We start from the raw sequence: 14,223 nt of genomic DNA, 5'->3' as shown, positions 1-14,223 counted from the left end.
GATTCAAGTCACTGAATTATTTATAATGCTAATTTAATGTGAAATACAATTAATATGTGATTAGGAAAAGGAAATATGTCAAAAATATGTAATTATGAAAATCAAAAGAATAATCGTTTTACTCTTATTCTCATTTTCTTTTACATTTTTGTTATACTGTGGAAGGTTATAAGTTTAGTATTTAATATAATAATTAATACACAATTAGATAATTTAATTTTGCAATTTTCTCATACTTTTAAAGAAAGCCTTAATTCTTAATTCACTTTATTTGAAATATTTTTAAATAGGTTGGAAATAAAATTAATAACTATTTTTCATGCTACTGTCTGAATAAACTTAGTAATATACCATTTATTGATGTAAAACAAATACAAATATTAACTGATTAAACATTCATTGAATCTTTGTAAAAAGTTCTATACACGCCTTACAGATGCAAAAAACTTACAAATAAAATTTAATAAGGAAAATTATGCTGAAAATCACTAGGGGGTGGGTAACAAACTTTACACACTTTTTGTTTCATTAATTCATTAAATTTAATTTATTGCTGGGAAATATTTTTTCAGAAAAGGCTAAACATTAAAAATTGGGAGATAAAGTAACCTGTTAAAAAAAAGACCAGGAGATGTGATGAAAAATCAGAAGATATAGCAGCTATGCTATGTAATATATATGTGTATATATACAACATACATATATATGTATGTATATATATATATATATAAAGAATACATTTACGTAAATTTAGCACAATAAACAACTTTACTGTTGTTTGGAATTTAATGAATGGTATAAATACATACTCAATGCAGCTTTCATCAATTCTGAGATTGTAAATAAAACTGAAAATCCACCGATTTTCCACTGAAATTTCTCATACTTCTTTGTTAGTTTCACTCTTTGCTAACAAATTTCTGCATTTTCACTTTTTAGTTTTTTACCCTAATTTACATGTAAAATACCCTTTTTACTTCCTTGTACGAAGTAAAAAGGAAGTACTTTAATCGCGAAAAGTTTCAGACATCGTATTTCAACAAAATTATACATTTTGACCACTATTGAATGCAATTTAAAGATTTTTTTTTTTTGCGACATCTCTACGTGAGGACAGAATAAAAGATTCTTTTCCCTCAAAAAAATTATAAAACTGATTTAAAATGAATTCTGAAGATAATTTTTCGTGGCATTTATATGTATGTATCTAGCATAACTCAAAAACGAGTAGCATCAGAACGTTGAAATTTTGTATATAGGACTGCTATAACATGTAGATGTGCACCTTGTATTTTGGTTGCAATCGACTGCACCAAACGTTTTTTCATACGCAATCCAAAGATACTTCAAACCCTTTCAAATACCAAAAATCCATTTTCAAGTATAAATTACACAAAAACCTAGCTACATAAAAATCACGTGAAATTTTAAGAAAAAGAAAAAGTTAGAAGAAATACATTGTAAAGGCAATATGAGGTAGTGAAATAAAAAATTTTATGTCTCACACAAACTGGAAAGCTGTCACCCCTTATCATCCTATCCAAGCTAAAGGTAACTTGACATCAGACTAGTGTACATGGATATCATTTTAATTAAAAACACAGCACAGTTAAAAAATATTCCTCTTCTATGAATGTAATCTTGTTTTATTTTCCATAAAATCTAATTTCATTCAAATGCAATTAAAAATATCTAGAATTGAATTATCATACACACATACTTTTTTATTAATCACACTATTTGTTGAAGTTTAACAAAAATTTATAAAGACATTTATATTAAAAAATTATTATGTCAGTAATTCAGATTAAGCTTTTTTAGGAAGAGGTAGAAACTGAGAAAATACAAGCCCCATTCAAATTATATAAGAATTTTCCTGACAAAATTGCTTATGACATACAATGTTCTTACCATATTGGGGGGGGGGGAGAGAACAGTGAACATGGTAGTGAGTCTGAAATAATTATTTTTGGAATTATATAAATTATCATAATATTGCTGGCTTACATCAACAAGGAAAAATGAAATGCAACACACATTCAAAGACTTTCCCACTTTCACATAACAAAGTATATTTTACATTATAATGTAGTTTACCAGTTTTCTCAGAATTTGTACTGACGCTGATAAGTTTTATTACTTAGGTCTATCAATATAATATATAAATATCATCAGAAATAGTCATGTATAAAAGATAAAATATGTTAAATGTTAAGTTGATGCCTTTTACAAAATACATAACTTTCTGTCACACACCTTGCAATATAGAAATACAACTGTTAAATCATTGCCATATTATTTCATGCAACACACTCACTCTAAAAGAAAGTTCTGATAAGTTATAAATTAAAAAATTAGTTTATTATGGTTATATACAAGTTATACATTGCTTTATAATTTCTATATGAACAAACTTCTTAGATCAAACGTTTGGCCACGTAAAATGAAACTAGAATATATAAACTTTAATTACTGTACATTTTTCACAAAACAGTCTCAATATAAAAATCTCATGAAAACATGTTTAGAAGAAGATCTACTATGCTTGAGCTTAGAATATATCAGGACAATTTGAAAATTCTCGTTCCCAGTAGTGACCTTTGTAAGACCATGATTCTTCTTTGGCATATGGATGTGGTTTGGATTCAAACCATCTGCAAGAACATTTTAAAGATTTACTCTTATTAAATTTTAATTAGGGATTCACATTATTTTAAGCACACATTTCTTATTTTAATAAAATAATTAAATGCTTAACTTGCTAGCTATTTTTAAAAGCAATCATCATAAGTGAAATGCAAGATGACAGTCTACATTCATTCGTCATTACAAACAAAATTAATTAAATATACATATATCAAACTAATGTTTCAATATATTTTCCATAATTATACTTTAAATTATAAAATATATAAATTTCAATGCTAAATATGGGGCAGACTACACAGGATTAGGAAATTTATGTGTATGGTCTCTTCACAAGTCGCAGTCTTCGAGCTGTTATGAGGTAAGAGTCAACATGCTCTAACATTGCATGAGCAAAATTTTTTCAGCAATACGTTCACTTGACATTACGCAGGGTTCGTACACATTTCTGCACACGGAAATTAAGTACTTTTAAGGGCCATTAATGAAAAAAATTAAGGACCTATGAGCAAATGGGAACTGAATAAATTCAATTAAAAATATTATTCTATGCCTGAATTTCACTTTTGTAATACCATCCTAAAATAAAATAGATACCTAAGTAGTATGCATCATTACTAACCATGAATTAACTAACATAATTATTAATAAGTTTGAGAATAAAATAAACTTCAAGCAGTTTATCAAGTAGCATAAAATATTTTACACTTATAATAGTTGGACATATTTAAAAGAAGATAAGTGACATTTATGTTTTACTAATAGTTAGCATTATGCTGGTTTTTTTTTTAAATATCTCATTTTGTCACATACTTGGTCAGTCTAGAAGTTTAGCAAATAGTAGGGAGATTTTATGTCAAACGGCAAAGGTTAAAATGAGAAGTGAGATCATAATCAGCACGATTTATAAAAAAGACTGAACGCTGTCCCTCTGCTGCTTGCCTATAGAGAGACCTGCTGATTGGAACAAACCTGAAAGGCCTGATGTAGGCACGGTTGGCAAGTGTTGAAAGTTAGTCAAACTCTGCTTAATGCAGTTAATGTCATAGCTTTGTGTAGAGTTTCAGGGGTTGTAACCCAGTTAATATACTTTAAGGTTCCAATAAGCCATTAAAGCGCCAGAGGTGATACGTTGTTTTATATATGTCTCAGTAGATGCAAAGAATAAGTTTTACTTGATGGGTGTTGGATGATAGTTCTCCACACAAAGGATTTGGCGATTGGATTCCCTAAATTACCCAATCGCCCTTTAAAAGGGGGAGTATAAAAGGTATTTCTCCCACCTTCTTGGTGACCTTTCGTGGTGTAGTGGTTTGCACACTGGTAGCGGTATTCCAGAGGTCCGCGGTTCGATTCCCGGCGAAGGCGTTGTTAATTTTTTATCTTTCCTGCTTTCAAAAATACCTAATGTCTCTACAAGCCTTCCCAAACATTTTGGCTAGTTTGTATGTATCTTAAGTTTTACTAACGTTTATTTTATTTTAAATCTTTACTATCACTTCTTATTTTCTACTTCCGGCCAGAATTATAAGCGTGAAGGAGTTTATGCAAAGTTTGTCTGGCGAACGCCAAGTACTTAAGTTATGGCTTTTTGCCAAGCGAAAGAGAGGAAGCAGTGAGTTCGAAGCAGGCCGCTTACCTTAGAAGTTACGCAGTTGCTGTTTGCCTTCCAGGCCAGAGGTTTTAATCCTCTTGATAAATTAAACGTATTGTAGTCTCTGTGCTACATACGCTTCCTGTTATTATAAGGCCAATCTTCCACGTGTATTATTCTAAAGTTAAATTAGAGTTTAGTTTTATTTTTTTACTTTTACGTTAGACCCCGAGTGGCGGGTCAATGTATTCCGAAGTACGGAAGTTATTGTATATAGAGAAAAATAAAGGGTTTTGTATACCCTTCGTCTGTATCCTGTCTACTTACTACAATTAGTGAACATAGCTTTAGTAAGCTCTCTGTTCCTAGTCAGGTCCTTGTATGTTCCCGAAGAAGGTTAGAAGGAACATTGAACCTGATAAGTTTACATCAATTTCCTTCTCTTTAATTATCGACCTTTTCTGACAATAATTAGAAATTTGTCTCAATATGCAAACAATGTTCTCACTAGTTTCTGTGTGCTTTATCTCCTAACTTGTCAACCTTTTCACAATGTACCTATGAGGGTTTACTTGATCTGGTAAAAGTTAAATAGTCCCCCCCCCCCGATAGACGTGAAGCAAATTATCACTGTATCTGAAAGTAACTACAATGTCAGACAAAGAACTTAGAACATAAAGGCATGTTCTGATGCTAACAAAGTCAACTCACGGTGACGTAATTGAACAAGAATAGTCAAATTCAAACTAAAAATGTGGACTAGTGGTCAAAGATAATACAATTTAATTTTATTTTATTCTGGCTCAGTAACTCTATCATATGAGGAAACAGAAATGGGAAGTTATAGTAAAGGCTGAAATGATAAACGATTGGGTAATTTACATAATAATAACTGCACATATCTTTGAAGAATAATTTTCTTTATGTATTCGGTTTCTTTCTTCAACGCGTTTCCTTTTAATTTTAGAATTTTTGGATTTAATTAAGGATTTCTGTTATTCTAAAAAACACTAAATGCATTTAGAATGTACAGAAAAAGCGGCTAATTTTATTTCTTTAGTAATATGAACATTCAGAAGAAATATGAAATATATATGGTAAAGGCCGGTTACAGAGCAGGTGTGGCAGAATTCTGAGAATTTAGTGACACACAGAACAACAAAATCTAGAAATGGCAAAACTTTTAGAATTTAGAGCAGGCATTGGAAAGCAGAATTTAGGCACTAGGCAGCAGAATTAGGATACACAGAGATTGCATCAGGTGAGAAAATGCATAGCACCAGCTCTGTGTATGATGCATTTAGACACATTTGATGAATCTTTTAAATTGTAAGTTTTCAGTTTCTTTATTAATAAAAATATCTCTTTATATAATGCCTGCCAAGTAATAAGATTAGAAGCATTTCTGATATTTTCCATGCTTTTGTCTAGTAAAAAGTTGAGAAAATAAAGGGAAGATAAACATGTTAAGAAAAAAGATTCTAATATCAAGAATAAATCATTCAAATATTATGTTTCCATTGTTCTTCCAGACGTTCTTCAAAAAGTAAGAAATTCATCGCAAACTTTCTGTAAAATGCATCCATTACGTGTTGATATGTTCATACCATGGAGACATTTTTAATTTGTCACATATTTCTCGAATCTTCTAGAATCGTGGGTCTATAAATCTTGCCTTCAAATCCTTCTAAACTTTCCATGCTACAATGTCAAAAATACTAAAGAAAAATTATCCCAACCAGTTCTGTAACAGCAAAAAGCCAGAAATATTTTGAAAAAAAAAAGGAAGGAAAAATTGTAAAATTGATTTTATAGAGAAAACTGATGCATATTCTGAGACAATTACACGGGGAAAGTGCAGAATCGCCCACTGCTTGGCGCGTTTTTAAGAATTGCACATACTCAGTATCCATGCACACATCGACCTATTTTCACTTAAAAAAATATCGCAGAATTGCACAAAAATGGCATTGCGCACTTCCTTGACTTAATCCATGTACACATTGACCTATTTTCACTTAAAAAGTCAAAGAAAATTGACAAAAATACAATTCTTCTTACTCTTGTAAAAGGCACCAAACAAATAAGTGGGCGATTCTGCACTTTAGCCAAAACTCTAACTATGAAAAAATGAAAAAGAAGACATTTTAATTAATTACATAGCTAATTTTGCTTTTACTGAGAATTGTTTCGTAAATTATGCATTATAGCTATATACTTTTTTTATTTTTCAGATTTAAAATATTGTACAATAAGTTGCCAAAATGAAACTTTATAATATGACAATGAAAAATAAAAATGTTTTATTTGAATGTTATTTTTTAAATATAATTCTAATATATTACCATTATTTTAATGAAATTTATCAATGTTATGATGTTTTAAAAAAATCACCGAAAAATTCTCAGATCTCGGAATTAAAAATTTTCTATAGAAACTGATCTTAAAATCGCCAAAATGTTGACAAGTTGTCAAATTTAGAACCTTTTAATAAAAGAATTCACAACCCCAAAAGCGAAAAGTTGTTTAAGAGCTTTTTATTAGAAAAAAAAGAATTTCGAAATGATTATGTTTCACTTCTTGCTTAGAAACTCGAGTATTCCATCATTTATATTAGAAATAGAAACAAATTATAACCATATACGTTAGTGAATTGCCAAAAATATTCCTCCAAAACGCTAATTCACACTCAAAATGGCAGTCGTAAAAACAGAGAGAAATTTTAGATGATTAAAATTAAGGACCTTCTACTGATTTTGTCCAAAATTAAGGACTTTTAACGACCAAAAATTGATTTAAAAAAATGTAAGGACTTTTAAGGACTCTTAAGGACCGTACGAACCCTGATTACAAGTTATAATTTCACAGCCAGTCTCAGATTTTAGCAATTTGCCCAGTGTCCATCATTAAGGCCTCTCAAATTCAGAGGATCGAAGAACCAAGGACTCTTCATTCAATATCACTTGTTAGTTGGCATTATTATATTGTTAAAAGAGCTTCTCACAGATTTATATGAATGTGGTTTTAGTTCTATATGCAATCTATCAGTGGTTCTCAACTAGGAGAGAATCTCATAATTTCATAGGGTTATTGCAATCAGTCTTTTATTTAGCTGTTAACCATTTTAGTTATGAATAAATAAATAAATAAAATACAAGTTAAAAAAAAAAAAAAACTTAAAGGTTTCAGATTTTAAATTGCGTTCAAAGGGGTGTTTTTTTAACATTTTGTGTGTTACCTTTATTTATTAAATATCATGTTCTTTGCACTTAAACCATAAAATTCAGTTCAGTATCAATGTCGTAAAATAATTTTAAAATGAGGATATCTTTAGAATTTCCGATACACAGTTCCATGCCCACTGGAGATAAAAAGGTATTTTCCTCACGCTGTAGAGTGTTGCCATTGCTCGTTTTTAAATTGTTGAGTTTGTTACTCAAAAATCGATTAAAATTTTACAAAATATGAAATCGATAATAAAACAAATTCCAAATTTCAAATTTGGTCTTCCACATGCCCATATTCATAGGAGGATTACATCATTCAAAATTCGATGGCTCTATGTACAAGACTCTAACATTTATAGTGATTCAACGGAAAATCTCAAAACGAAAACAATAGTCCTTCAGGGACAAAGCCCTTAGGACTTAAAAAAAAAAAAAAAAAAAAAAAGAGAAAAGAAAAGGTATTTACCCACATTTTCTACACTTTTTGTTGTTTAATTTATAAAATAAGTTAGAAAATAATCTAAACAAATACTTTTACTTATTTTTCAAGTTTTAGAAAGAAGAGAATGATCTTCTAACAAAGATGAAAGAGGGATGCAAGGAGCAAAAAAGTCTGAGAATTACTACAGTACATAATACTTAGCATAACCAAAACACAAATCAGTCAGCTACCAATCATTACATTGAGTCACAATACTAACACCCCCCCCCAGACAACACCCTAAATGCATTACAATTAGCTATATGGTAGGTGTGGTAAAAAATTCCATTCGAGTCTGTACAGAGTACAGCTGGTGAAAGCAGACACATGTGGTCTTGCATTATCTTGATAGAACATTAATTTTTTGTCCTGGAACTCAGTTCAATGTTTTTGCTTGATAGCAGCGTCAACACAGACTAGCATCTTGCTGTACATCTTACTGTCAAAGGTTTTACCTTTTTCCAGACACTCTTTGTGGATAATACAATAACAATCTAACCACATACAATGAATGATCTTTTTGGTTAGTCAAACTGCACTTTGTGACGCTGCCGATAGGCTAATGGACATGGCATTAATGTCTAACTCCTTAGCAAGCTCTCGAGTGGTTGCATACCAATCTTCTTCCACAAGTTATTGCAGGTGAGCCTCATCAACATCAGTAGTCTGGCCATAACACTGCTTCTTAAATGTCATAGTCCTCGGGTTTGAATTTCTGATACCAAACCTTCACAGTGTCATATGATACAACATTAGTACCTAAAGCTGACCATGTGATTTGGTGACATTCTGTAGCTGAATTTTTTAAACACACTGTAAGTAAATGATAGTTCTTATCTGGTAGTATGATAGTTCCATTTCAAACACCTTGTACTTAATGATAACAATATTTTTTTTACAAATTTCACAACACAGTGTTCTAAAGCAAGTCTCTTTCTTTCAAATACCAAAAATCATTTGACAAAGTATGATTAAACACACCAATGCGAACTGTTTGAGCAAATTTTATTTACAGTGGCGAGTAAAACCCGATATTTTTTGAAAAAGCAAGGAAATAAATAACATAACTAATAGTTTCAGAGCTTTGGTTTCTTTTCATGTTTGAAACTGTTACCTTCTTTTCCTACGAAATAACTGACTTTTCTTCTTTTAGTCTAATTTTGTCAGTTTTGCAAAAATTTATTAAACACCTCTCCAAAGAACAATTTAATTAAAAATACAGCTAGGCCTTACTAAATATAAATTACAATGACCTATCAAATAGAATTATCAAAAATTTTAGTCCAATTTCTGACACATATAAAATTATTTTACACACTTTATAACAAACCTACAAATGTATGAAAACTAGCTATATTAAATTTCATCATGTTCTCAAATGAAAATATTTTCATAGTTTTGAGAACTTCTTTAAAAATTCTGCAGTTTAATTTAAAAATTATTAAAGCTTAATATCATCCATGCTTAGTTGATGGAAACAGCAATAAGTACTTTTACGTTATTTTAACTATTCTTTTATTTTCACCTTTCCTTATATTCAAAACAAAATCTACGCAATGCAGGTGCATTATCCAGTTTTTGAAAACCAGGATATATTTTGAGAAGGGTATGATCTCCTTCAACACTAAGTAAGGCAAATAACTAATCTTTTTCAGATGTACAGAGCTTCTTACTCTTTGGTCCTACTGTCTTTAATCTCAACTCGGGAAGATTTATTACGAAAAAATTTCATCTATGCAGCAAGCTATAAACATACAGTGCTCTGCACTAAAGATAAAATGAGAATTATTAGAAAATATAGAAAATAGATAGATCTACAGATGGCCTAGTAATTTCTGCCGATAAAGAAACTTGGGCAGGGATGAGAAAATGTTAAATATAAAAATGCTGTAATAATAAAATGCTGTAATGCCGTCCTATTCATAAAAAAACATTATCTGCCAGTATCTGGACAAATGCTTCAAATAAAGTCCATTAAATCTGCAAACAATTTGGAAAACTTTTTGGGAGGGCATAAGTGTGTGTTTAAATTGCTAGTTGACAGGCTTGAGAATCGGAAGAACAACATTTCTTGGTGGAAAATGTCAGAAAATTAACTTGAAAGTATTTCAACACTTTATGCCAAGACATGCGAAAGAAGTTCTGCATCATTATAATGAAAAAAACATTTTCAGTGTCAAGGAAAAAAAGCATATAATTGATGTTATCTTCTTAGGAGTGTACTAAAAATTAAATGAATGGACAAGTAAAATATTAATGATCAATTATTAATTCTACCTGTAAAAACTGGCCAGAACTCTGCATGTTCAAAAGTTTTCAAGGTATGATGCTCCATTCTCTTGCCCAATGTTGCAATTCATTGGAATACTACCCTTTTCAGCACTGGAAATTCTGGTTTCCTTAAAATTCTTCTCAGATATTATCAATGAATTTGATATCCAAAACTTTATGATCCATTTACACATCATTTTCTAACTTGTTCATCATATTTTACTCTTATACATCATCAAGATGTGGTTATTGCCAGTTATTTATTTTGTGTAAAAATTTAGATTTAGCATGGTTTATTAACTGAGTAATTACATGACGGTAGCAAAGTCTACCTAAATTACAGCCAGATCCATTCTGTGTATCTGACAATTTTCTTTACTTCTCCATGTTAATAACCCTGTCTAATGTACCTACGTCATGCAATCCATATGTGTATTCTATGCGAAAGATACTATTTTGTTCCTTTAAAATATCCTTAAAAAAATGAACAATACATACAGAAATAAAGTATATGCTACATTTCTTATGTTTAAGTACTTGAAACTTATATCATTCATCATTCAAAATGTATTAAACAAATCTTACATAATCATAAAATTACTAATGCATGTACTCAGGCATTTGTTCATTTATTTGAGTTGTCCACATTGTCTGACAAAATAATTTTTAATCATACTGAAAATCTCTAAAATAACATATTGCAACTTTCCTTTCTAGTACTGACATCACTTTCAAATACCTGGCCCTCCATATCTTTACTGAAAATCTTCCTAAATAGTTTGAACACATTTATGTGAATAACAAAAAATATGTAGCTTTATTTTGCATTTTGAATCTTAGCACAGGTTTAGAATTCCAGAAAAATCAGCAATATTTAAAAATATTTTTTACTACACTTTCTGTCAACGTAAACAAATTATTTGAGGATTTTCAAATGTATTGCACATAGTTAAAATCAGGTATTAAACTCAAAATTTCATTTTATTAGACTTTGGTAAAATAGCTAACAATTATGCCCTAGGTTTTTAGCAGCATGCATCTTTATGAAAAACTTTTCAAGAATGAAACATACAAAAAGTAAAATTTTCTGATCAGAACTTTAAGACTTTTTAAGAATTGCAACTACCTTCTTGAACCAGACACTGACGAATTAGTTTTTCAAAAACAAAGTTAAATACCCATTTAGTTTCATGCTGCCACTTGTTTTTAATTTTAAAATCAAATATATAAAACCTAAGTTTTTTTCCCTTTATACATTTTAACTATGTTATACATTTTATGTATAGTCCCCCTATGATCTCTTTTCATCTTATGTGGTCCACGGAATCTCTTTAATTTTAAAATAATATGTTTTGAATTTATTTCTTTTCAACTATTTTAAAATCAAATATTAATTGAAAATGCACCTAAATCATAGCAAAATGTAACTAAGATTCTATTGATAATTAACAACAAAATGAAAGCTGTGAAATCATTTTTGATGCCAAATTGAAAATTAGCATCAAATTTTAAATATAAACAACTACAAAACTGTATGCATGGTTTCTGCAATACTTGGCATTGAAGCACAATTTGATGCATAGAGTTGATCCATGGGGGGGGGGGGACACCACTTTTATAAATCTATTACAGATCCTAAATTATTCCTTAGAAATAAAACGGAATTTAAAGTTGGTTATTTGACCAATTAGACATATGAAACTACTCCTTCCCTCTCTTAGTGTGCACTAAGGTTAAATTTTCATAATTCCTACAAAAATCATTTTGAATCTTAATTTATGTCACTCACTTAATAGTTAATGTTTTGTGATGCTACTACTATGTTTTCATAATGCTTGCAGCTTGAACGTTCAATGAACATATAAAAGCTACCTGTTGATCCTGCCAGTACTCATATGCTTGCCGCAAAGATTAAGCCATGCATGTCTAAGTACATGCCGTATTCAGTCGAAACCATGAATGGTTTATTAAACCAGTTATGGTTCCTTGGATTGTACCTTACAACTTGGATAAGTGTGGCATTTCTAGAACTAATTCCTACGAAAAACATTTTGAATCTTAATACATGCATACCTGCCAACCTCTAAAGATAAAAATTCAGAAGATTTCTCCCCCAAATTCAGAAGAACACGAAGAATTAATATCATGCTTTGATATTAAAAAAATAACAATTTATACAAATAGAAAAAAGAAAATTGTACTTACATTAGTAAATATCAATTAAGTAGTAACTAAAAAATTTATTAGGAAACATAAAACAAGAACTTAATGTTACACAAAAAAATTATTGGCTTTAGCCAATTAGTGCATTTTTTGGCTTTAGCCAAAAATTCTTTGGAAAATTTCCTGCCATAACATTTAGCAATTAAAATGCTTTCTAGAGTTTTTAGTGAAATTGAAGAACGAAACATAGTTTTGTTTTTCTTCACAACACTGAAGACTCTCTCGCACTCAGCATTACTGTGTGGAATTACGAGAATAGCACATAAAACTCTTGCTAGTCTATCATATTTTGGTGTTCCATCAGCTCTTTTTATTCTTTTTAAGGTACCAACGAGGACATTAAGTCTATCTTCTACAGAACTGGCAAAGTCTTCAAACTGTGCAGCAGAAAATTGGTTCTGTAGTTCATCTAAAGCATCATTATAGCATTCATTTTCTTTAATTGTTAACAAAAATGGAAATTTATCAATAAAAAAAACGAATCTTTTCAAAAGATGAATTTTCAATTTGTTTCAAATTTGCCACTTCAGCATTTAAAAGAACTTCATTTTGCAAAGGAAACTTCCTTACAATGTAATCACATGCTGAGGAAAAGTACTGTCTAACACATTGAAAAAATTATTTTTTCTCATGATCTCTCTGCCAAAATGACAAAAATCACTCTACCAAAATGACATCGGCATCCGAATTCGTAGCTGAATTTGAAAAAAAAAACATCATCCACTTTCTTTGACGTTATCGAAGCCGAAGCATTAACTTCATGCTTTTTAGACTTACATGCTTCACAATGTCGCTTCTTCCACCATGACTTATTATGAAGTCACACACGCACACATTGCAAAATGCATAGTTATTTCCTTTGAAGGATTCTTTAATTGTTGGAAATTCGGCTTTGTAGGCATGCCGAAAATATCGAGAATACGTTTTTTTTTTTAACTCATTTCCTAACAACGACGTATTAAGAAAATTCGTAGCACGTGCAAACAAAAACACACACACACACACACACACACACACACACAAAAAAAAAAAAAAAAAAAAAAAAAAAAAAAAAAAAAAAAAAACAGAATGTGACAATCCACGCTTGCTGAGTCCGAGCCAAAGAATATGTATTGTTAAGAAGGAAAGCTTCGCAGCAGCAGGTGTGGCTCCCTCCGAACGAAAAGGGACACAACTGCGCATGCGTGAAATATCTATCACCTAAAAGCGCCAAAGCTCGAAGCTGATGTCGAAGTTCGAACAGGTTCGATGGTCACGTTTATCAAGAGCTTAAAGCTGTGTGACTTCATTTCCCCCCCCTGCATATTGACAGATATAAAATCAGAAATCAAACTGCGATATGGATAATACAACTTCAACTAGTAAAGCAAAAAAGCATGAAAATTCGAGTTTAAATTATCGCGAAAAGTCAAAGAACGATTCATCTTAACCAGTGTTCCTCAGTTTCCTGTACACGTGGCGGAGGTGAAAAATCTCGGCCAGGTACATCACAAAGGGGGAAATTCTCACCAACAGGTTCCGTCGCCCAATTCTTTGGCGAATCGTCCCTTTTCTTTCTAGCAGCATAGAAGACAAACTGGTTTACATTACGTCTATGGAACCTTTCCTTCTTTACATAGACTTTCTTTGTCCGAGCTGAGTAATTCCCTTGCTGCTGAAGCGAACGCGAAAAAAATAATCTGGCACCCACAAAGAAAAGAGTGGGAGAAACAAGTTCAGCGCATTGGATTGGCTGGTTAAGCGGCGAGCTGGGAGAAACCGCAGGTTACTGGATTCGAAGT

General features: G+C 30.9%; 1 protein-coding gene across 2 annotated transcripts in view; it reads right to left on the bottom strand.

The window, feature by feature from the left end:
* Nucleotides 1–2,339: 2,339 nt before the first annotated feature.
* Nucleotides 2,340–14,223, bottom strand: part of LOC118191909 (oxysterol-binding protein-related protein 1-like) — a 256,307-nt gene continuing 244,423 nt past the window's right edge. For both annotated transcript variants that reach the window (XM_085817344.1, XM_085817345.1), the window contains exon 26: nt 2,340–2,654. In XM_085817344.1, coding sequence (XP_085673470.1) covers nt 2,552–2,654 — 103 coding nt within the window. In that variant the 3' untranslated portion in view covers nt 2,340–2,551. The remainder of the gene's footprint in view (nt 2,655–14,223) is intronic.

Source organism: Stegodyphus dumicola, chromosome 5 (assembly GCF_044657685.1).
Source record: "Stegodyphus dumicola isolate Sdum_Otavi_A_Nest chromosome 5, ASM4465768v1".
Taxonomy (NCBI): domain Eukaryota; kingdom Metazoa; phylum Arthropoda; class Arachnida; order Araneae; family Eresidae; genus Stegodyphus; species Stegodyphus dumicola.
This window is presented reverse-complemented; position numbering and strand designations above follow the sequence as displayed.